Consider the following 26951-nt stretch of genomic DNA (forward strand, 5'->3'; position numbering starts at 1 on the left):
TCAATCAGATCCTCACAGCAATGTTCCAACATCTAGCGTAAACTCTTCACAAAAGAGTAGAGGCTCCTACTGCTGCAAAGAAGGACAAACTCACTATTAACATCCTTGAATACGCAACAATCTGCAAATTTTCAGACATGTGGGGTTGGTATCTAAGTCACGGATTAAGCCTAGTTCTTTTCAAAGGAGATTCCCGATTCATCCTGGTGTGTAGTCCAAGTCCAGGCTTAATCCCTGTCTGAGAAACCAACCCAAATACAAAAACCATCACCTGTTTAGAGCCCAAACTAACAAAAAACCCTAACTGGCCTGGACGGTTCTTGGCCCCCTGCAAATATGGCATGTGACATTTCCTAAAGAACACATTAAAATTGGCGGTTGCAGGGCAAGAGCCCGAGGAAAGAGTTTGGAGAAACTAGAAAATGCCAACTAAAATAAACAGGAGAGCTAGAGAGGTAGGACTGGAGGAGGGAGGGGAGTGTGAGCTTGTGAAATTGTCCAGAAAGTGCGCCACACTTACACAGAGAAGAAACTTGGCTCGTGCAAAAGACCATAAGTGTCCTACGGGGAGATGGAATGCACTTAGATGTTTATCTTTTATATCTGTCATGCTAATATCACCTCTTACAGGAAGACAAGATGACTCTAACACTGAACAGTGAGACCAAAACAAAAAACGTTCTTATTTTTTCACTTAATTTAAGGCCTGTTGGTAGGCGGGCAGCTTTGGTGTGTTGTGCTCCATTCAAGCAGGGTCATATGAGCTCAGTGGCGAACCGTGACTATTACATAACTTGCAGCGCAAAATAATAAAACCATACCATATTGCTAGTAATCTACCGCTGAGAAAACACTGCTCCACTTTTTTGCCCATTCTAGATAAGACACAGACTCTTGAAGCTGGTAAAAGACAACCCATATGTGAGGCTTGCAACAGACATTTATATATATTTTATCTATTTTTTTATGTATTATTTGTCTAGAGCTTTCAGAAGGCCTTGAGTTTTTACTAGGCCTTGCCTTCCTAATTATGTTGGTAGTCAATCATTTATGTAAGGCCTTCTCTTCAGCTCCTGAAGTCCTTACACATAGGAGAAATTGCTTGGCTGTATCTACCTGTATAGTATGGGGAAAGATTTGCTTGGACAATTTTTCTCATTCCTTTTTGTTTCCAAACAAAACGTACAAGTACAATGAGTCTGTTAAGGAAAAATAACCTAAAAATGAGTTTTCATTTCCCTGAAATCATTCATTATCAGTATTTCTCTGAAGGCCTAGAAGGTCCTGAAGGTTCCCCCACTGTATGAACTATTGTGCTTTAATTCTTTACTTAAACGTGTTTGCATGTCAAGAATCAGAATGAGGGAGAAATAAATGACAGAACAGACTGATAAAAACCCAACAGGATCCGTCTGCGTGAGCGTGTGTGAGGATAAGGCAGTGGAGCAGTTGAGATAGACAGAAAACAAATGAGCAGGATATACAGCTGTTTGGGGAGCTGAGATAAGGTAGTGTGGGTGAACAAGCATGAGTGTGAGTGTGTGTGTGTGTGCGAGGGCCAAGTGTGAGCGAATGTGTGTGTGTGTGTGTGTGTGTGTGTGTGTGTGTGTGTGTGTAAAAGGAATTAACAGTTTACAACTTTACACTCGTCATAACATGTCATGCTTAGTGGAGGCAAAAACTCCCAACAGAAAACGTAACGGAATGGTAGGATAAAAGAAAGTAGGAGAGAAAAAGGTGGAGTCACAAACAGGAGAGAGAGAGAGAGAGAGAGAGAGAGAGAGAGAGAGATGTATGGAGAGTTCAGTAAAGAAAAATGGAGTCACTGAAAGAGAGAGAAGCATGGTCTGTATAAGAGAAAGTGGAAGTAAATGGAAGGTTTAGAGAAGATGGAGTCAGTGAGAGAAAAATGAGAGAGAGAGACACAGAGAGAGAGAGCGAGAGAGAGAGAGAGAGAAAGAGAGAGAGAAAGAGACAGAGAGAAAGAGACAGAGAGAGAGAGAGAGAGAGAGAGAGAGAGAGAGAAAGAGACAGAGAGAGAGACACACAGAGAGAGAGACAGAGAGAGAGAGAAAGAGAGACACAGAGAGAGAGAGAGATACAGAGAGAGAGACACAGAGAGAGAGAGATAAAGAGAGAGAGAAAGAGAGAGACACAGAGAGAGAGAAAGAGACAGAGAGAGACACACAGAGAGAGAGAGAGACAGAGAGAGAGAGAAAGAGAGACACAGAGAGAGAGAGAGATACAGAGAGAGAGACACAGAGAGAGAGAGAGAGATAAAGAGAGAGAGAAAGAGAGAGAGACACACACACAGAGAGAGAGAGAGAGATACAGAGAGAGAGAGAGAGAGAGAGAGAGAGGGAGAGCCAGAGAGAGACACACAGAGAGAGAGAGAGAGATAAAGAGAGAGATAAAGAGAGAGAGAGATACAGAGAGAGAGAGAGAGAGAGAGAGAGAGAGAGAGAGAGACCGTACATGGTGAACACGGTACATGGTGGGTAAAGTCTGCTGGTCCTTCACCCTGGTAAACTGATTGGCTGGTGGTATCAGCGCTTTGTGAGCAAGCTCTCCGATTGGCTGAGCCGCAGTTCTGTGGGTCGCGCTCAGCGAGAGCGCTGTCTGGTTAGCTGAGCCGCGGCAGTAGGAGGCGGGCTCAGTGCGAGTGGGCGACCTGGCGCCGTTGTCAGGATGAGGAAATGCGCCTGTGTTGTGATAAAAGTGAGGGTTGCCCAGGCAACGCGGCGGGCCGTGCGCACAGACAGCGTTTCTGTGGTAGTGGTGGGGGTGAAGAGAGGGGTCAAATTTCACAGCAAGCAAACATCCATTCTGTCTTATTATCTCCGCCAATCTGTTTTCATAATCACAGCGCGAGGAAAGGGAGAGTATATTAAACGAACCCAGCCTTTCCCGCAGGATGGACTGCAAACAACACGAGCTCATAAAGCTTCCTCGTTTCACGGCGCTCAGATCATTACTATACATGGAGCTGTTCAAAGTCAAGACACTTCTCTCTTTAAACTCCCCCTCACACGCTTACACGCCCGCGCCTCGGTGAGATAAGGTGGCAGACATACACTGATGTTTAGTTGAGGCGATCATTCTGGCACGTTTCGTTAGCTTCGCTAAGCTAAAGCCTAGAACCTTCGGGAAAGTACAGTGAACCTCATATAAACACCACTAGTTTAGCATTTAAAGGGCAACCCCACCGAATTTTCAACATTTCTTCGTATTTGTGTCATGGAAATACAAGGATAGTCATTGAGATTAGGGCTCTACAGCGAGTCTCCTTGCTGCAGAGATGGTACTAATCTCCTGCTGTCTGAACTGTGCTGAACCTCACCACTGCATATTCTCTCCGATTAATACACACTGCAGTATATCATAACCAGGCTACTACTGTGATGCATTTTACACTGTAATATTGATGCAACTCAGAGTTAGTTATGTCCATAATACGTGCTTTTAGTTTACCTCATACCACTCCGTGCCTGCTGTCATATAAATACAACAAATTTGTCTCATATGCCACATAAATATGCACAGATATACTTTTATTTCATTTCTCTTGTACTTTAATCCATCCATCCATCCATTTTAGTAATACAGATGAAGAATTGTTCGCAGACGGTTTTCATAGACGTCCAAAGCATTTAATGCCTCTAAAAGATGCCTCACAGAAAGTTATTACACAAGATAGTTACAGATACGCTGGCCTGATGCCTGAAACAGGCAATTTTAGTGTTTTTATAGTTTTGAGACAAGCTTTTGCCCTAAACCGTGTTATTAAAATTCTTTCACAGTGGAGAGGTAAGAGTGTTGTAACGTAAACTAGTCCTTAAAGGAAACCTATTGTTTTACAGACTTGTTGTGCCAATCTCAACATTACATAACTACTCATTTATACCGCAAGACACGTAGGTCCACTGGCCGTTTTAGATAAATAAAATGGCTTTATTTGTGTTATAGGCATTGCGACTCACGGTTTCTATGTGCGCTGTTAAGAAATTTAAGTAGGTAAGTTTCTCTACAATCAGCCATTTCACACCAAACCACTCTGAATGATTTTCTTTACATCTTAACAACTGCATTATAGAGAAATCTTTACAAAGCAGAGTTATTCCCCTTAAGTCCACTCTCACCCCTGTTTTCCTGCCTGCCAGTGTTCTTTGAATAGAAAGCTTAAAATAGTCAAGGGTACATAAGTGTTTAAAATAAGTAATTATGCTGTAAGTCATACAGAAATACACCTTCAGAAATAACTCATTGTTTGGCAATAGCAGCCTGAGCGTATTTAAGAGAACAATACCAGGAAATTGTGATGTGAACTATTTCAATTGTGTCTATTTATATATTTTAAAAACACCAAAAAGATGATTTAGTTAACTGGTTTTATAACCGTGTCAGATGCTTTGCCATTTATTATATAGATGTTAAATTGAGTGATGACCATAGTCTGGTAAGCTGCAGTGGGAGATCTGCGCCTAAACATTACAAATCACAACTAAGGTATATGCTGCCCCCTTCAGTTCTGCTGCTACACTGCAGTGTCACTCTGATAAGGAAGCATAGGCCAAGGGGTTTATGATTGAATATGGTGGGAATATTTGCATATAGTTTATGTAGATGCATATTTCTGTATTTTTCTGCATTATTCATGCACAAGACAAACTTCTTTCCCAAAGCCTGGACTCTCAGAGCTCTGAAGAGCGCTGTCTGGGGTTAGGCAGTGTGCTGAGCTTAGAAAACTTGGCCTCTCTGCCCTTGCCAGCATGAAGTCCTGCTTCTTTATGAAGAACCTGCAGAGAAATGCAAATGAAAAATGAAACTGCAGTACAATGAAACCAGTTAAAAGTAGGATCCAACTGGTATGAATATTTTGTGACAAATACATTACGTCTTTTAGGAAGCTAAACATTCTGAAATTGGATAAAATCAGCCAATGTAGTTTAACATGGTAAACAAACAGACCCCAGTAGTTTTAGCCAAACAATGCTTGACTGACTAATATGACTGTCTGTTGTTGTTGTCAACTGCTTTAAACTTATTTTTCATCAGTTTTATTTATAGAAAGTTTACATTATGTCTTGACTTTGATGCATACAGTGTTTCTGTGAATTTGACAATGATGGTGTTTTGTGTTTGAACTGACCGGCTCAGCTGGTACTGCTGTTAGTTAAAGCTACACTATGTATGTTTTGAGGATTTGGAGACTTCTCTGGTGGTAATGTGTAAGTACATGCAAAGAAAAGCTGTAACTGCAAAACCCCCCAAAAACTCCAACCTGACACCTCTGACTTTACGAGGTGACTCGGGGCAGCGCATGCACATCATATTTTAGTGTTTTCTTCATAACTCAGTAAAGCTACAACAATTTTTACAATAAAATCTTACATAGTACAGCTTTGCATAGTGCAGTCAGGGGCTGGAGGTTAGGGAACTGGCCCTGTGACCAGAAGTTTGCTGGTTAATGCAATCTGTTCATTATAATATGAAATAAAAACACAGAATATTAGAGCATTTTGAGGTGAACTTTTGCAGAAAAATCTGCAGGACCTCAGTATTGGCTGATTTCAACAACCTTTATTGGCTGATAGTGTCAAGCCTTGGTTTAAACGGGAGAACAATGCCAGTGTCTGCTTCTTCTTACCCCGTTTGTGATGCGCTGGCGGAGTTCTTCAAGGGTCAAAGGGTGGTCATCCTCATCTGTGATAAGTGACCCTTCAGTGTCATAGTCCTCCCTGGAACAGTGCATGCAAACACAGTTTTGCTTCTTTCATTTTCAGAATTAGCTAAATAAATAAATTCATAATTAAATAAATAAATAGGGGTGCAACTAGGGGTGCAACGATTAACCTAGTTGACTAAAATCGATGACCAAATTATTTGGCGATTATCATACACGTTTCTCGTGCTCAGTGTGAAAGTTTTGACATTACTGCTCACTGGAGAGTTAACAGAAGTGCAGCCTAAAGAACAAAATCTTCAAAAGTGTGGGAGCATTTCAGGCTAAACTCCTAAAACAAGGTTTTCTACTTCTGGAATCATTAATATCTGCTCTCAGAAGAGATCAAGCCTCTCACAGTAGCTCAGAGAGATGCTCACTTTCAAAAGAGACCTGTGACTGTAGAAATTAGTTGCAACAGAGTGTAGACAGACAGCAGAATGCACAGAGCAGACTTTTTATTTACTTGATGAAAGGAAAACTGATTTAATTTTGTTATATTTTATAGCTGCCACTTTGCACATCTTTTTAGTTTTAAATTTTAACAGGAAAAATATTCTTAGGTTTTATTTATGTTTTGTAATAGCAGGAAAGTTCATTAAAACAGTGACTTTGAATAAGGTATTCATCTTTATTGTTAATTAACAAATGCATAAAACAACTGCTAAAACAAAATTTAAAAACTGATGGCCACATAAGTTATTTTGTCATGGAGCGATTCATAATCTGAATAATAAATTATTCATTCCAATTACTGATTAAATACTGGACTAATAATTGTAGTCCATGACAACTTAAGTTATGACTGAATTTAGGACAGAAGCTATTACAGAAAAACAGTTCTTAACTTCATAATCTCATCATTAACTCCAGATAAAAATAAGATGTGTCTTAAGTTCTGTTTTAACCATCTGTTTCTATTGTTTTATGCAGTGACAGGCAGTACAGTTCACTGTAACTGGCATAATGTCGTTACATTTATCTAAAAATGATGCTTTGGCATACATTGCTTTAAAAACCCAAGAAACTGCATACACAATCTCCACCGACCCCTCTTATTAAGAGGAGACAGAATTGAACTGTTTTAGGAAGAATAGTGTGGTTGGCTAAAGTGTTTGGAGAAATGTAAACTTTAAAAATACTGTGACAGATCTTTGTGCTGTTTATCGGAGCATCGCTGTTCCACAGTTTTATTCTTAGAAGTTTAGGCTTTAGTTTTGTTTAACCTTTTTATATCAGTAACGATAGCCGGCTGTCTGGATAACTAACTTGATTATTTTGATTAAGTATTTGTCCTTTAGCTATGTGCATATGGGCGGTTGAGTTAACAGACACCGCAGTTTATGCAAGGCAAGTTGTGCTCTCTTGGACTCAGGACCACAGATGGCCAGCTTAGACAGTTGCACCACTTGTGGTTAAGAGTTCGTAATGAAAGATTCTATAAGATAAGATTCCTAAATTAAGATAAGATTTGCTTCTGTAGTATGAATTTGGGAAAAAATCTTATTTTGACTTGTCAGATCTTAACTTAACCCTCTATTACACAATGTTGCCTCAGGGCAACAAACCCATTTTCCTTACTTTACAATAACATTCTACATATTTAACGACAACGACAGGGTTAACAATAACAGGAACAGTGTGGTGGTCATACTATCTCCTTGTGGACACTTTTAAATTTTCTTTTTAACATCCAATAAAATTTTTTTGTTATGAGAATTTGCAGAAATATGTTTGTTGCCTAGAAGCAGCATTGTGCGACAGTGGAATGGATTTAGCCAGTCACAAGCCAGGTCTCACCATTTCAGGGAACACAGATCTATATAATTTCTTCCCATTGTCACAGTGTTGCCTCAAGGCAACATACACCAAAAGGACCCCTGCACACACTACCATTTCAAAAATGTTTTTGAATTGAATAATCAGGACAACTGAATTTCTTTTGATTGCTATAATAATGCGTGCAGTAGAGGGTTTAGAGAAAAAATGTCTACAATATAGTGCTTGGTCGGCTCTTTATGAAGTGTTCAAGTACAACTTCTCAAGGCGTGAGCTGACAGTGAGCTGACGGAATTTAATCATCATTAGGTTAGTAGTAGTTCTTTAACATCGGCTTAATGTGTCAGAGCCCATATCATCACCCAGACCTTGACCTACTTACCCTGTAAAAGGAGGCTGGACACCAGCAGCTTGTTTCTGTAGTGCTGGACTCTGTCCAAGCAGGAACTGAGCCATTAACTTTGGGTCATAATCCTTATCCAGGTCCTGTTAAAAGACAGATTTAGATGAATCAGTTTAATCTGTCTGAAATATATACAAACTTATGGTTTTAAAATGTGTTTTTTATGTCTACTGTTCAGGTGGATCATTGAAGCTGGACCAGTAAGGGCCTATATTCCCAAGAGCATACAACAGACAAAACAATAAATTCACCTTAAATCCGTGACATTACTTTTATGATATACAGTGATCAAAAAACTGTTTTGGCATAAAAATGAAAACATCTACACTCCTAAAAATTAAGGTTCCTAAATAGAACCTTGCATTATGTGGAGGGTACTTAACTTCTTTACACTGGCACATAAATTATTTTTAAACAACTATGCACTGTAAGGTTTTTTGGAAATCAAATCATTTCTTCTGTGGCATCACTCCAAAGAACCTTTTTTAGATAGATAGATAAATAGATGGATAAATAGATACATTATAAATCCCGGAGGAAATTTAACAGCCAGTAGCAGTCACACAACACAGGACAGTAACAGTAGTAAGGGTGTAAACAATATAACATTAAGAATAAATATATATACAGGCATATATACAAATAGAAAAATACAGCAATCTGCTATAAAATCTATAACCTGAGAGGAAAGAGGCAGTTCAATGATGACTGTACCAGGAGGCACTGGTAATGGCATATAACTACAATACTGACTAGATATGTGCAGATATGTACAGGTAACGGCGTATAATCACAATACTGACTAAATATGTGCAGATATGTACAGGTAACGGCGTATAATGACAATACTGACTAGATATGTGCAGATATGTACAGGTAACGGCGTATAATGACAATACTGACTAGATATGTGCAGATAGGTACAGGTAATGGCGTATAATGACCATACTGACTAAATATGTGCAGATATGTACAGGTAACAGGGTATAATGACAATACTCACTAGATATGTGCAGATATGTACAGGTAACAGGGTATAATGACAATACTGACTAAATATGTGCAGATATGTACAGGTAACGGCATATAAATATGTGCAGATATGTACAGGTAACGGCATATAATAACAATACTAACTAGATATGTGCAGATAGGTACAGGTAATGGCGAATAATGACCATACTGACTAAATATGTGCAGATATGTACAGGTAACGGCGTATAATGACAATACTCACAAGATATGTGCAGATATGTACAGGTACCAGGGTATAATGACAATACTGACTACATATGTGCAGATATGTACAGGTAACGGCATATAAATATGTGCAGATATGTACAGGTAACGGCGTATAATGACAATACTGACTAGATATGTGCAGATATGTACAGGTAACGGCGTATAATGACAATACTGACTAGATATGTGCAGATATGTACAGGTAACGGCGTATAATGACAATACTGACTAGATATGTGCAGATATGTACAGGTAACGGCGTATAATCACAATAATGACTAGATATGTGCAGATATGTACAGGTAACGGCGTATAATGACAATACTGACTAGATATGTGCAGATATGTACAGGTAACGGCGTATAATCACAATACTCACTAGATATGTGCAGATATGTACAGGCAACGGCGTATAATCACAATACTGACTAGATATGTGCAGATATGTACAGGTAACGGCGTATAATGACAATACTGACTAGATATGTGCAGATATGTACAGGCAACGGCGTATAATCACAATACTGACTAGATATGTGCAGATATGTACAGGCAACGGCGTATAATCACAATACTCACTAGATATGTGCAGATATGTACAGGTAACGGCGTATAATGACAATACTGACTAGATATGTGCAGATATGTACAGGTAACGGCGTATAATGACAATACTGACTAGATATGTGCAGATATGTACAGGTAACGGCGTATAATGACAATACTGACTAGATATGTGCAGATATGTACAGGCAACGGCGTATAATGACAATAATGACTAGATATGTGCAGATATGTACAGGTAACGGCGTATAATCACAATACTGACTAAATATGTGCAGATATGTACAGGTAACGGCGTATAATGACCATACTGACTAGATATGTGCAGATATGTACAGGTAACGGCGTATAATGACAATACTGACTAGATATGTGCAGATATGTACAGGTAACGGCGTATAATGACAATACTGACTAAATGTGTGCAGATATGTACAGGTAACGGCGTATAATCACAATACTGACTAGATATGTGCAGATATGTACAGGTAACGGCGTATAATGACAATACTGACTAAATATGTGCAGATATGTACAGGTAACGGTGTATAATCACAATACTGACTAGATATGTGCAGATATGTACAGGTAACGGCGTATAATCACAATACTGACTAGATATGTGCAGATATGTACAGGTAACGGCGTATAATGACAATACTGACTAAATATGTGCAGATATGTACAGGTAACGGCGTATAATGACAATACTCACTAGATATGTGCAGATATGTACAGGTAACGGCGTATAATGACAATACTGACTAAATATGTGCAGATATGTACAGGTAACGGTGTATAATCACAATACTGACTAGATATGTGCAGATATGTACAGGTAACGGCGTATAATGACAATACTGACTAAATATGTGCAGATATGTACAGGTAACGGCGTATAATGACAATACTGACTAAATATGTGCAGATATGTACAGGTAACGGTGTATAATCACAATACTGACTAGATATGTGCAGATATGTACAGGTAACGGCGTATAATGACAATACTGACTAGATATGTGCAGATATGTACAGGTAACGGCGTATAATGACAATACTGACTAGATATGTGCAGATATGTACAGGTAACGGCGTATAATGACAATACTGACTAGATATGTGCAGATATGTACAGGTAACGGCGTATAATGACAATACTGACTAGATATGTGCAGATATGTACAGGTAACGGCGTATAATGACCATACTGACTAAATATGTGCAGATATGTACAGGTAACGGCGTATAATGACAATACTGACTAAATATGTGCAGATATGTACAGGTAACGCCGTATAATCACAATACTGACTAAATATGTGCAGATATGTACAGGTAACGGCGTATAATGACAATACTGACTAGATATGTGCAGATATGTACAGGTAACGGCGTATAATCACAATACTGACTAAATATGTGCAGATATGTACAGGTAACGGCGTATAATGACAATACTCACTAGATATGTGCAGATATGTACAGGTAACGGCGTATAATCACAATACTGACTAGATATGTGCAGATATGTACAGGTAACGGCGTATAATCACAATACTGACTAAATATGTGCAGATATGTACAGGTAACGGCGTATAATGACAATACTGACTAGATATGTGCAGATATGTACAGGTAACGCCGTATAATCACAATACTGACTAAATATGTGCAGATATGTACAGGTAACGGCGTATAATGACAATACTCACTAGATATGTGCAGATATGTACAGGTAACGGCGTATAATGACCATACTGACTAGATATGTGCAGATATGTACAGGTAACGGCGTATAATGACCATACTGACTAGATATGTGCAGATATGTACAGGTAACGGCGTATAATCACAATACTGACTAAATATGTGCAGATATGTACAGGTAACGGCGTATAATCACAATACTGACTAAATATGTGCAGATATGTACAGGTAACGGCGTATAATGACAATACTGACTAGATATGTGCAGATATGTACAGGTAACGGCGTATAATGACAATACTGACTAGATATGTGCAGATATGTACAGGTAACGGCGTATAATGACAATACTGACTAGATATGTGCAGATATGTACAGGTAACGGCGTATAATGACCATACTGACTAAATATGTGCAGATATGTACAGGTAACGGCGTATAATGACAATACTGACTAAATATGTGCAGATATGTACAGGTAACGGCGTATAATGACAATACTGACTAGATATGTGCAGATATGTACAGGTAACGGCGTATAATCACAATACTGACTAAATATGTGCAGATATGTACAGGTAACGGCGTATAATCACAATACTGACTAGATATGTGCAGATAGGTACAGGTAACGGCGTATAATCACAATACTGACTAAATATGTGCAGATATGTACAGGTAACGGCGTATAATCACAATACTGACTAGATATGTGCAGATATGTACAGGTAACGGCGTATAATGACAATACTGACTAGATATGTGCAGATATGTACAGGTAACGGCGTATAATGACAATACTGACTAGATATGTGCAGATATGTACAGGTAACGACGTATAATCACAATACTGACTAAATATGTGCAGATATGTACAGGTAACGGCGTATAATCACAATACTCACTAGATATGTGCAGATATGTACAGGTAAGGGCGTATAATGACAATACTGACTAGATATGTGCAGATATGTACAGGTAACGGCATATAATGAAAATATTGATTAAATATGTGCAGATATGTACAGGTAACGATATAATAATATAATATAGTTTGTTATATGTTTTTGGTATTTGTAAGTCAAAACACCTTAAATAGCAAAATCCCCAGAGTTAAATTAACACCCATAGTGATGTACACTGTGTAGGTAATTGCTCTCTGGTGTATACTGTACTTAGGGTTGGAGTTAATTTCTGGTGCTTACAAACATATTCATTCGGATATGAGATGTGCTCTTAATCTTAATCTTACTGAAATGTGCTATAAGGAACTAGCCTATGTAGACATAAGTGCCAAAGAAGATCTGTGTTGAATATGTGTGTCTCAATCCGTAGCTGTGGTACCTTGGAGTTGATAAAGGCCTGTACAGTGAGCAGCTCATTGGTCCTCTGCTCCACCTGGCTGAGGTAGGTCATAATGTTGTTGTCTCTGATCCCGGAGGAAGAGCCCAGCAAATCCTCCACCACCGCACGGTCGCAGTCAATCTTATTAAACACACTGTTAATTCCTGCAAAACAAAACAGACACCACATACTCTACTATTAAAAAAAAAAAAAAGAATCACATGCCATCATTTAAAAAAACTGTACACTAATGGTTTTTAATTGAAATATTACATATTAATTTCAAGAATATCAGTTTTTCTGCAAGCAAAACAGAGGCATTCTGGATCTGTATACGTCTTAAAATGTCTTAATTTCATTTTATAGCTTCATAGTTTCTTATTAATTATTTAAAACCTGTGTTGTTGCACAAGGCGAACATATTAAAATGATTTTATACATGTTTTTGCTACACAGTTAGGCTAATTTAACTGAAAACATTCATTCCAAACAGCGATTGCAATCTTTTAAACAGTAGTGTATACTGTAAGATATTGTACAATATTACAGTATTACACTATTATCATCCAGTTTCAATAGACGAAGGTTCTTTCTGAAATGCTACCGTATCATTCCTTTAAAAAAAGAAGAAATTAACCAAAAATGATAATAACAATAATGCTTTTCAAAGCCTGGAAATCATGCTAACTGTTCACCATCAGCATCAGTATTCCCTTAGATATCTGAATTTGAAAGTTAATGTGAGACTTGACTTTGATATTTTCTAGAGTGATTGTGACCATGCTATGATTTCTAGCCAGTTCACCACATGCATGAACACTGCATGTCCAAAAGTATCTAGACACCACCTCTTATTAGTGAATTCATATACTTAAAGGTGCACCTATTGCTCACATATGTGTTCAACAGCTTGTATAGGAAAGAACTGCCATGTCAGCAGCTGTACATGAGCCTAAGGTCACCAGGTGAAATGCCAAGCATCAGTTAGAAGAGTATAAAGGGGTATAGAGGGCTATGAGTGCATTCTCTGGGGTGAAGTAGCAACACCCAATACCTCTGGGATGAGTAGGAGTGGCATTGTGATCCAGAACTATTTGTCCAACATCAGTACCTGACCTCACTAATGCGCTTATGGCTGAATACAATCAAATACTCAAATAATGTCCCAACATCTAGAGTAAAGCCTTCCCAGAAGAGCAGAGGCTGTTAGTTGGGGGCGAAATTCCATATTTCTACCTTTAATTCAGGTTCAATGTGTCCACAGATCTTTTTTTTTAATATATTTCACATCACCTGTCTTTATCTGGTCCAGGATCTTGCTGATGGCGTTGGCCTTTTCCTCAGACTCCAGGGCCTCAGACTCAGTGTTTGTCTGCTGCTCCTTCACCTCTCTAAGGGCTGCCTGGTGCTCCTGCTCCTGCTGCAGGCCCTTCACATGAAAACTCTCCATCTCCTCTTCTGTCTGAAAACAATGAAGAACTATCAGTCAGTGAGTCTGTGACCCTTTGGGCTTAGTGTATGACAACTGTGGAAGTGATGTTATGTACAGACAAGGGGAGGTGGAATGGTAGGGGGCTGTTTAACAAGGCAGTAAGCATTTTACGTAGAAATTACTAAAAGTAGAATAAATAAATAGAATAAAAATACAATAGTGCTGATTGTATGTATGTTAAAGTGTAATTTAACCCTTTCCAAACCTCTCCTTTTGGCAGCTCTGTAACTGTATCCATCAACCAATACCTGCTTTGGCTAATTAAATCAGCTGTCTTGTGATGGCTATAAGCATCAAGGAGAATTTGCATTTATTCTAATGTTACATGGTGTTTTTACAAGCAAAAACAAACACATTGCCCAGATAATTTGTTTTGAATAGTGGGTTTAGCTGTCTAAGGCTTTTGCTCAGTATTGTATAGTCTATGTATGTATTCTAAGTATGAAATTATTATTCTACCTATTGTAAAAAATACATTTTCTTTTGGGACTATTTTGCCGTACAACACTCAAGATGTACTCCACAGGTTTAACAGCTTAACATTGACATTTCACTGAATTTGTATTTGAGCGTCAATGTTTTCCCTAAAGACTGTATAATGTAATAAGTCACGCAGTGTATTTGTAATCATATTAGGCAATAGGCATGAGGTGGCTTTTATAAGCATTAAACGCTTTACATGTCTGGTTCCTCTCACCAACACTATAAACATTTCTGACTCTAAGCTTCTATAGAAAAGCAGATTTTACATTAAACCATTCTGAATGACTCTTTTTTGCATCAGTTGACAACGGGCTTCTTTGTAAATGACTGGTGTAATTCTGGTGTTCCTTAAAAGTAATTAATTTAGACCCTGCAAGCGGAGCCAAACTACCGTTATATCTTAGCAGCAGTGTAAGCTTCATAGAGTGAATGCTATGAAATAAATTAATCAAGTGCTGGAAAAGGTTAATCGATTTCTTCAAATCAAAGCAAATCAAAAAGGCAACTGTGACAAACTGGTACAAACGGACCCGTTGTGCCTGACAGCTAAACAATTACCCTTACTGAGTTATTTAGGAGATTTTATTAGATGTGCCCCTTAGGAGCCTGGGGGTGGGGCACTGATGCCTTTCACAGTCCTTGTGTGAAAGTGATGGTGAACAGCACTGGAAAGCAATGCAGTGATACGTGTATGCAGAGTGAAGGACTGACCTGACTAATTTGATCTCTCAAAGCCTCAGCCTGCGTGTTCTGCTCATTCACGTAGTTAAAGAGAGCAAAGTTTTTGTCCTCAACTGCAACATAGAAAACAATACTATATTGCAACCAGTTTAAATATACAAATATACAAGCCCGGCCACACACTGTTTAGCCAAGTCCGTTTTTGAAGGAGGGCTAAATGTTTACATGGAAGGTTTTAGAGAGCTCACCCTGGATAAATTTGCTGACCAGCATTTCCAAGTCAACCTCGCCTGTCACCTTCTGAATCTTCTGGAACACTTCCTCAAGAGTCTCCAATGTTTCCTCCCCAGTGTCTGTCCTCCGCTGCTCCTTCATTTCTGCCACGATAACCAACACAGTGTCAATTATTTAATAACATTTTAAAACAAATGTGTACGGGGTTTAGACTTTTAGCACAATTAGGTGTTCTAATTACACAATCTATATCTGAGATATGCCATGTTAAAGTAGTGATGACACAAAATTATTTGCATCTTTTAATCTGCTCTTCTCCAATAATAACTTACCTGAAATTTCAAATACTTTCACTTTGTTTGAGTCACAAAGTACTGTGTTGAACAGCAAACTTGTGACCAAGAATATTCACAGAAACCTCACACTTCAGATGCATTTTCTATACACAGTGAATTGTGGTCTGGATGGGGTGGAAAGGTGCAGACCTATGCCATCTGCTACATGCATCAAAATGTACTACATCCCCATTCATTTCACCAAAGGGAAATTTTTGATAATGGCTTAAAAATCACTTTAGATTGGAAATTTGGTGAAATCAATTTGTGACCATACGAGCAAAACAGCTGACAATACAATATAATAGCAATATATCTGTAGCAAAAAAATGATTTGACCATGAATCTCCTTACATCTGTGTGCACCTGCTCAGAAACTATCACAGAGCATCTAACAATAGCGTGAAGCTGCTTTTATACAGTGGTATATATAAGAACTCCAGCCCACAGAAGCTCCAGTTCTACATGCACAAGGCACAAATACTCTCACCTTGTCTGCGGGTGAGGTCCTGCATGTCCTCCTGGCCACTCCTTTCGTTGCATTTAGTGGCCATGAACTCTTTGAGGCGGTGCTCGTGGGCAATAATCCTCTCCAGCTCCTTCACCTCAACATTATACAGCGCCAGGTCTTTCACCGCCTTCTCCTTCATCATAGTCATCTTTGTCTGGGCTTCCACTCTGAAGAACACACATATTACACATATACAGTTGTACGCAAATGTTTGGCCACCCCTAGTCAAATTACATGTTTTGATGATTTTCTAATTGAAAAGTTCATTCTAAAGTTAAAACGTTCTCCACAGAGAATACACTTCTGCGCATTTTAATGCATAATTACTGTTTATTTGCTTAATTTGACAAGGCATACATTTGGCTTGTACATATGTCACATGTTATATTTACAAAATGTTTAATTCAAGAAATAAACAGAAGCTGTGTACGCAAAAATTGCAGAAAATTCCATATTTGGCAAATTTGTTCCCAAAGAAAGAAGATAATCTCTGTTGGAAGTGAGGATTCTAAACTTTCAGTCCATGCCACATTTCTGTTTGTATATAAAAATGGAGACACTTTATTATGATTTGAATTGTGTTTTGTTTTGAGGAACATTTTATCTGAACTGAAAAATATCAGAAGTGACAACTTAATCTGTTCATAGAGAATCTAAAATAAATAAATATATAAATCAAACATAACTATGCAATTTAATTGTCATTTTAAATTGATAGATTTTAAGTGGATTTTAAATCTATACCTTCAGTACATTACGCAAAATATGATGGTCTGCACGTGTGGGAGACTTAACTATAAATCAATGAGCAGCAAAGAGAAGTGGAAAGCTCCACTTTGATTCCCTTCTACAGCCTCCACTGTAGCAGGAACACACAAGCAGTCTGAGAGTGTGAGTGAATTTGTTGGAATATATAATATGACACCATGTTATTTTCATGTTCAGGTTTATGTAAATTCACATGTTGTTTTCACATGTTCACAAGTTTTACTAACAAACTGACAGTTACAAATGCATTCTTATGAAACCTAATTTGCCCACTCATATAGCTGTAACAAAAAGTGCTGCTGTTTAGCAATGCAATTAATCAGAATAATAATAATAATGATGATAATTTGAATTGTTTGACAGCTCTAATAATTGTATAATGTCAACTGAAACTCTAGACATCCAAGATTTACCACATAAATAACTATAAAAAATACAAAGTAAATTTCCTTCACCTGGCATCATAAGCTGCTGTTGACATGCGGATGACATCACCAATGTCCTGTCGGATTTCTTGAAGCTCCTGAGTGAAAAAAGGTCCCGTGTTAACCCTTTAAACTCATGCTTTTCTATTACTGTACATCAGCAAACCCCCAGTCGGGTAGTAGTGACCTTGTCAAGCCTACGATGCAGCTGCTGGAAGTGAACTCTCTCCATGCGCAGAGTCTCTAGCTCCTCTCTTAGCTGGCTGTTCTTGGCCAACTGCTCATTGAAGCAAACAAGAGCCTGCAGGGGACGTACCAGACAGAAGACCAGCTATAAACATACAATATCCTTCAAAGATCTGGGGACACCTTCTGCATTCATATTTCATTATCACTGAATTCCACTTTTCTCTAGCAAGAAAAATAACAGCAAAGGTTTTGTTAATACGAAGCTATTTGGTATTTGGGCTTTGGGTATATATTGCTTCATGTTCATCTTCCTTGATTTTTTTGAAAAACTATTGTTAAAAGCTCACACTAAAACTCTTTTGGTCGAAAGGTTTAACAACAGTCTGTAAACGTCTGGGAAGTGTGGAGACCATTCGCTGAAGTTTTGGGAGAGGAATGTTTTCCCATTCTTTTCTGATGTAGGATTCTAGCTGCTCAACAGTTCTGGGTCTTCTTTGCCGGTAAATAAATGTAAATAAATGTAAATAAATTGACCTGCATTTACATTTTATACAGCGTCCCAACTTTTTTTAAATTGGGGTAATTTTTTGTATTTACAAAAAATGATTTGGGTGACTATTGACCTCTAGTGTTTCTTAGCAATGTTAGTCTCATTGCTAAAATGCAAGAAGCCAAACTTGGTGGCTGATGAACCACATTTGGAAGTGGAATATTGTGGACATTTTTCCCCCGATATACCATTTCTTTAAGTTTTGAACAGAAAAGATTTCATTTGCTGCAGCACCTGAACAGGAAACTGCTCTGAATTGTTCATGTGCATAATTAAGAGTGTTTCTGCTCACCCGATCTAGTTTATTTTCCAGGGTGCGACTGGCCTTCTGGGTTTGCCGGGCCATAGACTTCTGGCTGTTAGATGCGCTGACCTCTCCTTTCTTCATCTCTACCAGTTTCTTCCCAATACATAAGATCTAGTAATAGAACACACACACCTGCAAAAGTCTAGAAATGAAACAGTACTGAATACTGAACATCAGTTTTAAAAAGTAGTTAAAAAATGACCCCTTCACACTGTGTTTCTGACATACTGATTGCCATACAGTTATCTAGAGAATTGGAGAAAAGCGTGGAAATATTCAGTCTTCATGATAACTGTTAATATGTTTTAGCTATGCAATGTACTTTTGTCTATTTACAGATAGCACGCCATACAGTCTGAGAAACCATATATGTAGGTCTATTTGAGATTACTTTATGCCTTGGCACAATTTGAAGGAAGCATGAGATTATTTAGACAAACATGTTGCAGCAGGCTTGGTGGGTTACAAGCTTCTATTATGTGTTAGCTACATTAACAAAACTGAAACGCAATTATACAACAGTTAGTTCCGGCCACGCAAGCTTATTGGTTGAGAAGTGTTCTAACCTTTTTTTCACAAACACTATCACTCTGCTGACACGCTGTTACTAAGCAATGACTTTGACAGCTGTAGGAGACGCTCAAGCCTTTTGAATGTTTTTTCTTCTTACTTTGGATAAACAGAAAATGGATATTTTTAAGATCACATTTGACCGACAGCCGATTTGGTCGGCCTCTGAAGATGAGACGACTAAATTCCCAAACTGTTGTCACCACTGGAGCAGCTTTTCAGTCGGCAGCTGTGACAGAAGTACAGCTGAACTACCTGGAATCAGCCAGAAATGAACCCAATACCACTCACCAAATTAAACAGGCTGTAAGAAGCTTTACAGACTGGCTGGAACGAAACAACATCAATATTCTGGCAAAAACGACAAACCTGAGCTAAACTTGATGTTGCGGCAGTCTTATGACTCTGATTTGGTCAGACTCTGAAGATGAAACTTCTGGCTTCAGCTTGTGCCTGCAACCAAATCACAGCCGTGATGTTACTTCGCAAAAACACACTCAATCTTGTGTTCTACAGCTTATTGTAGCTGATCAATTACATTTGGGGTGGGGGGGACTGTGTAAATTGGCTTTTTTTACCAAATCATCCCTTTTAAATATCTTCCAGGTCTGACATCAAATCTTAGAATGTGTTAGAAAAAGCCACGGGGGGGTGGGACACAGGGGGCTTGAACCCTCAGACTGTACAAGCGCTCTCTTGATTGGCTTGTGTTTCATTTGGTCTGTCAGTGAGTTTATTTTCAGTTGGTCTTAAGGGTGCATTAATAGTTTTAGTTTAGTTTTGTTTTTATTTTCTAAAAAAAGGCATAGTTTAAGATTAGTTTTTATGTAGTTCCAATTTCAGTTTTTAGCATTATGGTGCGACAGTAGGTAGAATATAATGAGCACAACAGTAAACTGAGCTTGGCTTGGCTCAAGATTTTCTTAAAAATGGCCATGACTCTCATTCAATCACTGAAAACAAAACTTTATAGTTTTAGTTAACTATACTTCTCAGCAAGGATCAGCTCCCAGGAATAGTGCTTGCAGTAACTATCGGAAAACCATTTTACAATTTCACCTGCTAGTGTGGGTAGAATGTTCCAGTTATGTCCAAGGTGGTGTTCACCTTTATGGAGACATTTCTCTATAGAAACAAACTTACCAGATAAAATATGGTCACCAGTGATGAAGATAACAAACCTCAACTGCAGTATTATAATCCAGCCAAGGCTTTGTTTGTTACAGCAATTGCGGTAAGAACCACATGTTCCCTGGCACCCGAGCTCCACGCAATACTTAACACCACCACTGTCGGGAAAAAGTCTTAAACTTCACACTTTGCTTCCCTCCTGAAACATAACTATAACATTGTCTCTCTTTAAGAGAAAAGTTGCAATATACTTCTTATCAAATTAAGTTTAATATACCATCAAGTTGTGCTTTTTTTACCCTCAAGCCACTGCCCTACAAAAGGTTTTTGCGTGGGCCTATTTTGGCTCGTTGCTAGAGGTTTTGATTGCGTTTATGTTTCCTCTTAGACTTATGAGAACATATTTGAATTGTAAATAGCTCACACTGATGAGCATGACAGCGACTGCATGAGTGGGGGTGTGTGTGTGTTGGCAGGTAACCACCTCTTGCTCCAGTTCCGTCTGGTTAATTCTCTGTCTCTCCAGCTGCTCGTCCGGCTGGTCTCGCTGGGCCAGGAGAGTCTGCAGCTGCTGGACATCCTGGTTGTCTCTTTGTTTACGCGTTTGGCTCTGGGACACTCGCAGACTCCTCTGAAGCTCCTCCTGCTCCTCCTGTAGCTTCTCCATCTCCACGCTGTGGAACAGCACCCACATATGTATTTTTATATCTTGTCGTTATGTTCCATATGTATTATATACAACTGTATGTGAAACGTAGCACACTATTTTAAAGTTCTATTTGATAAACTTAAAAGAACTAAAATAAATAAATAAAAAAAACAGTAATTCTGGCATGTACAGTTGTAAATTTTAAGAGCTTAAATAACTCATTAGACCTTAATTAACTGGTTAGGCAGGTAAAAAAATGACACGAGGAACTGTCAGCTGCTGTACAGCGCAAAAAATTCTGAGATTCTTCGATCTTCTTCAACACTAAATGGCTAAGAGCTCCTCTACGCAGCTGCTTGAGGATCTTACTTTTAAATAAACCTTAAAACACATCCAGCTTTTAATATCCATTGTCTGAAATGTCATTAAGAATTGGGGAACAGTGGAAGTCAAGGAAAGATCTGGAAGATTAAGAAAACTTAAAGACAGACTTCCTCATATGCAAAGCAAAAGCTGTATATGATAGCAAAGGATCTGCAGCAAGACCTGAACCTGAACATCAAAATAAGTCTATGGGTAGATCTCTAACCCTAACCCTAACCCTAGAATACTGCAGAAATACAACACACTGTAAGGCAGAGTGGGTGAAAAAATAAAAAATAAAAAGACTTTTAGCCAGCTGCAAAAAGCATTCTGTCATTGCATAATGATGTATTTGTCATGGAAACTCACTTCATGTTAATGGTAAAGATGCGACTGTAGGTCTAATGAAAAAATATGAAAATGCATAGCCATTACTAAAGAATCAGTGATATAGAGGGAGATGCTGTGTAGCCACAGCGGCTGACTGTGTGACTGACCGCTGTTTGCGGATGAGCTCCTGTGACTGAAGCCTGTACGCCTGCCGATCTCCTTCCATTATGCGGAACTGTCTCTGCAGTTTACTCATTTCAGCCTCTACTGTGAAACACACACACACACACACACACACACACACACACACACACACACACACACACACACACACACACACACACACACACACACCAACTGCATCCAGTTCTGTGTCTCTATGTAGTTGCTATAAGATGTTCATAACATCTCACAGTTACAGTAGTGTTTAAAAGTTTGGAATCACTTTTCACATTTGTATTTTTTGTGATTTTATATACAATAATAACAAACATTGTAAATTTGAATATTACACAATATGCTTTATTCTATATATGAAGTTTTCCAGGGGCAGTAACATTATTAGATAATAAATAATGTACTGCATTTATTTATCAATAATAATTCGGCAGACATTTGAACGGCACTTTTATTGAAGCACTGGATATTAATTTCATTAATTAACATGGTAACTCTACAGGAGAAGGAAAAACCCTACTTCATTTTTAAAGTTAGTTAACAGAACCAGAATTTTTTGAGTCATTTTGGGCCATTTTCTTTTGGTCCACTCATCATGAAATTGATGAAAAGAGCAACAGGGATTTTCAACATTACATTTTCAAAAAACGTTTTGTTCCGAAAGCAGTGAATTATAACTTTTTTGTTGATCTTAATCAGCTTTTTCCATCATTTTTGTATCAGGATTTCAAAGACTTGCAAAGAATTAGCATGTAAAAAAATCATTTATATTATTGAAAAAGACAAACTAATTGTTGGGTAATGGTGATATCTGATGGTTTTAATGTACCTCTCTCTCAATATTTATACATAAACATTCATAAAATGTAGAAATTGGCACTACATCCGTCAGAATCAGCATTATGTAGAAATATGACACTTATTCCTATATGATTACAGATGCAGTAAAATTAATAAAATGTACATTTTATTGCTCTCTTTTAGAGTACACTAAATGCATAGGACGTCTGAGAAAACTGGCAACAAGTGATATAATATTTTTTGCCATAGCATCCACCCCAAAAATGCATCATCAAATCTCGGTTTGAAATCTAAACGTCTGCCTGATATCAATAATATCTGTATTAGCTAATACTGATCTGGTTCTGACTTTACAGACTTTTAAAGGTGATTCTGTGCTTCTGAACTGTTGCGTTTTACTTACTTACCAGTTCCATCAATGTCTATGTCACTGCAGTCAGAGTGAACACTTGTTGCTGATTTTCCAGGAGGCATGTTGACAGGATCCAACTGTAGAACCACCGACAAGACACGAACAATTTAAAGACTTTGAAAGTACAGCAACACAGGTGAACAGTACATGGAAAGGGAGCGGTAGTGCTGGGAGATACTATATTGCCAAAAGTATTCGCTCGTCTGCCGTTACATGCATATGTACTTGAGTGACATCCTATTCTTAATCCATAGGGTTTAAAATGATGTTGACCCACCCTTTGCAGCTATAACAGCTTCAACTCTTCTGGGAAGGCTTTCCACAAGGGTTAGGAGTGTGTTTATGGGAATTTTTGACCGTTCGTAGACGAGAAGGCCTGGCTCACAGTCTCCACTCTAATTTATCCCAAAGGCTAAGATTTTCACTCACTTTCCACCTGTGTAAATGTGATGTGACAATAAACGTGATTTGATTTGGTGTTCTATCGGGTTGAGGTCAGGACTCTGTGCAGGCCAGTCAAGTTCATCAATGCCAAACTCGCTCCTCCATGTCTTTATGGACCTGCTTTGTGCACTGGTGCGCAGTCATGTTGGAACAGGAAGGGACCGTCGCCAAACTGTTCCCACAAAGTTGGGATTGTGAAATTGTCCAAAATGTCTTGGTGCTGAAGCATTAAGGGTTCCTTTCTCTGGAACTAAGGAGCCGAGCCCAACTCCTGAAAATCTACCCCACACCATAATCCCCCCTCCACCAAACTTTACACTCGGCACAATGCAGTCAGACAAGTACCGTCTCCTGGCAACAGCCAAACCCAGACTCGTCCATCGGATTTTCCAGATGGAGAAGTGTGATTGGTCACTCCAGAGAACACGTCTCCACTGCTCTAGAGTCCAGTGGCGGCGCTTTACACCACTGCACTCCACGCTTTGCATTGCACTTGGTGACGTAAGGCTTAGATGCAGCTGCTCGGCCATGGAAACCCATTCCATGAAGCTCTCTACGCTGTTCTTGAGCTGATCTGAAGGCCACATGAAGTTTGGAAGTCTGTAGTGACTGACTCTGCAGAAAGTTGGTGACCTCTGCGCACTATGTGCCTCAGTATCCGCTGATCCCACTCTGTCATCAAAGAATTAGGGGTGGGCGATAATACAGAACCGTCTTATAGCCCCTCTTTGAAGGCGTTTGATGCCCTAAATGTAACTAAAGCCCCGCAGTGAGGAGCTGAACATCCCCTCCTCTGCTGTCACTGAAGACGGGCAGGGTCGTCTACAGAGCAGCGCTAGTAGTTGTTAATGAAGCAATTATATATATTGGAGCACATTTGGGAGCACATACATCTACCTAAATGATGATCTAACCTAACTTTGTGTAAATAGAGCACAATATAGAAATATGTCCACATATGCAGTCGAGACTGACGCGGCTTTTTTCTGAATTTCTACAAACAACATTTCATTTTATAGTAAATGAGTTTGGGCTGGTTTATGTTTATGAACAGACGCCTACAGATCAACATAGTAAAGGAGCTCATCTGTGATCCTGAGTTTAAAGCCAGTTTTTATTCAACTTAAACTTGGAACTAAGTTGTAAATAAATCTGAAACTGAAACTTTGCTTGTGTGTAAAAGGTGATTTCAGAGCCACTCGGTTCTCCCTGATGGAAACTGTTTACCTTCAGTGTTTTGTGCTTCTGATCATTTTAATAGACGTCAGCGTCACTAATTAATGACGTTCTATTAAAAGACTGGTTTACCAAGAGAGACGATGGAGGACTTTCACCTGAAATGAGTTCATGAAGCCAGTCTGGTTATAAAAATGATAACAGGACCAGATCAGAGCCAGAATTACTCTTAGTACTTTTACTTTATACTTAAGTACATTTGAAGGTAAATACTTTAGTACTTTTACTCAAGTGGAGGTCTAAAGGGAGGAACTTCTACTTTTACTGGAGGAATATTTTACCTTGGGTGTCTCTACTTCAACTCAAGTACATGATTTGTGTACTTCGTCCACCTCTGTACAGTTTAAGAACAAGATATTCAGTTTACAAACTCAGGTCTTTAGCAAGTAACTCACGGGAAAACGTCCGTTAGCTGTTCTGGCTAGCAGCTAACCTGTTTTATTTAATAGCGGGTGGCGTCGTTTTGCTGTGGTTAGCTTACGTTACAACACAAATTTAGTTCTCTGTTGTCTAATAAACCCATTACAGCTTTAGTAATGCTACAGTATATTCTTTGAGACACTGCCATTTAAGAACTTGACTCCGAAAGCACAGAGGAGCAAATTAGCGATGTTTTTTGTCAGTAGTGTTAAAGGAGTTTGTATTCCTGAGACATGATGTGTCCCAAACAACACGGGTTAACTGGCGTTAGCTACATTAGCTACGTTTTACGTCAATTAACGGAGTTTAACTGAATATTTTGAAACAAGTGGCCAAAGAAGCTGTACACATGTGCAAATCCCACCTTACCTTCAAAATGGGGGGCTAAAATAACCACGACACCACAGCAAATAGTGACTTTCGCTCTGTTTCCTCTGGGAAGGTCTCTGTTCAGCCTCCGGAGGCAAAGTTGTTAGCAACCGTCTCTAAGGTGCCAATATACAGCTGCAGCCACAGGGGGCGCCAAATCTCAGAGTTTTGGGCTGAGAGAAAACAGCCTGCTCAACTTAGACTTCATTTCTCTCAGGCCAGATCTTTAGTGAGTAACACTGGTACATTTACTCGGCTATATCTGTGAAGAAAGAATCTACTTTTTATCCAGCTGCTTTCAGACTAAATTCATTTAGTTCCTAATTTCGATTTTTGTCTTTATTTCTTTCTGTTCTGTTGGTGACGACACCTGAACTCACACCTCTCACTTTAAGTGGTGGACAGTAACTAAGTAAATGTAATTAGTTTCTGTACTTAAGTAGTTTTTTTTTTTGTGTATCTGTACTTTACTTAGGTTTTTCCATTTTGGGTGACTTTTTACTTTCACTCCACTACATTTCAGAGTCTAATATCTGACTTTTTCCATTACATTCTGCAAAATCTGTCGTTCCTTTTGGTTTCTGTGTGTATAAAAATGTCACATGTCAAAAACGAAAGAAGCGCAAAGCCAGAGCACCAATCAGGGCCCAGCGGTCACTTTGTTTAGAGCTGGTTTTGACCTGTTGGTCATACCGAGCCAGTGCAGCACGCGGTTCAACGTCAGCGCAGCAGCGTAAAACTTTGGGAGAGTCTGTTCAACATAAATGATGAACTAACCTAACTTTGTGTAAATAGAACTCAATATAGAAATATGTCCACATATGCAGTCGAGACTCACGCAGCTTTTTTCAGAATTTCTACAAACACCATTTCATTTTATAGTAAATTAGTTTGGGCTGGTTTATGTTTATGAACAGAGGCCTACAGATCAACATAGTAAAGGAGCTCATCTGTGATCCTGAGTTTAAAGCCAGTTTTTATTCAACTTAAACTTGGAACTAAGTTGTAAATAAATCTTAAGCTGAAACTTTGCTTGTGTGTAAAAAGTGATTTCAGAGCCACTCGGTTCTCCCTGATGGAAACTGTTTACCTTCAGTGTTTTGTGCTTCTGATCATTTTAATAGACGTCAGCGTCACTAATTAATGACGTTCTATTAAAAGACTGGTTTACCAAGAGAGACGCTGGAGGACTTTCACCTGAAATGAGTTCATGAAGCCAGTCTGGTTATAAAAATGATAACAGGACATCAGAGCCAGAATTTTAGTACTTTTACTTTATACTTAAGTACATTTGAAGCTAAATACTTTTG

The 26951-nt window shown here is 38.7% G+C and overlaps 1 protein-coding gene across 2 annotated transcripts; it reads right to left on the reverse strand.

Moving 5' to 3' along the window:
* Positions 1-3544: 3544 nt before the first annotated feature.
* Positions 3545-25752, reverse strand: odad1 (outer dynein arm docking complex subunit 1). Of its 2 annotated transcripts, none has more exons than XM_017683634.2 (15): positions 25642-25752; positions 23168-23249; positions 21950-22046; positions 20925-21114; positions 18725-18850; positions 17881-17994; positions 17724-17791; positions 16480-16667; positions 15669-15797; positions 15451-15533; positions 14058-14226; positions 12765-12928; positions 7884-7987; positions 5648-5738; positions 3545-4796 (listed from the first exon to the last, which is right to left on the reverse strand). In XM_017683634.2, the coding sequence occupies exons 2-15, from the start codon at positions 23232-23234 to the stop codon at positions 4692-4694; spliced, it is 1695 nt and encodes a 564-aa protein (XP_017539123.2). In that variant the 5' UTR covers positions 23235-23249; positions 25642-25752; the 3' UTR covers positions 3545-4691. The 2 variants fall into 2 exon arrangements, with proteins under 2 accessions (XP_017539123.2, XP_017539122.2); XM_017683633.2 differs by having other exon boundaries at positions 21950-22049.
* Between the last annotated feature and the right edge of the window lie 1199 nt (positions 25753-26951).

This window comes from Pygocentrus nattereri, chromosome 21 (genome assembly GCF_015220715.1).
Source record: "Pygocentrus nattereri isolate fPygNat1 chromosome 21, fPygNat1.pri, whole genome shotgun sequence".
In the NCBI taxonomy this organism is placed as follows: domain Eukaryota; kingdom Metazoa; phylum Chordata; class Actinopteri; order Characiformes; family Serrasalmidae; genus Pygocentrus; species Pygocentrus nattereri.

Coding starts and splice junctions, on each gene's coding strand:
- odad1 (XM_017683633.2), bottom strand. CDS start 23,234: ATGCCTCCTGGAAAATCAGCAACAAGTGTTCACTCTGACTGCAGTGAC. Junction 18,851..20,924: donor AGACGGAACTGGAGCAAGAG/GTGGTTACCTGC, acceptor TTCTATTACTAG/ATCTTATGTATTGGGAAGAA. Junction 16,668..17,723: donor ACAGCAGCTTATGATGCCAG/GTGAAGGAAATT, acceptor TGTGTTCTTCAG/AGTGGAAGCCCAGACAAAGA.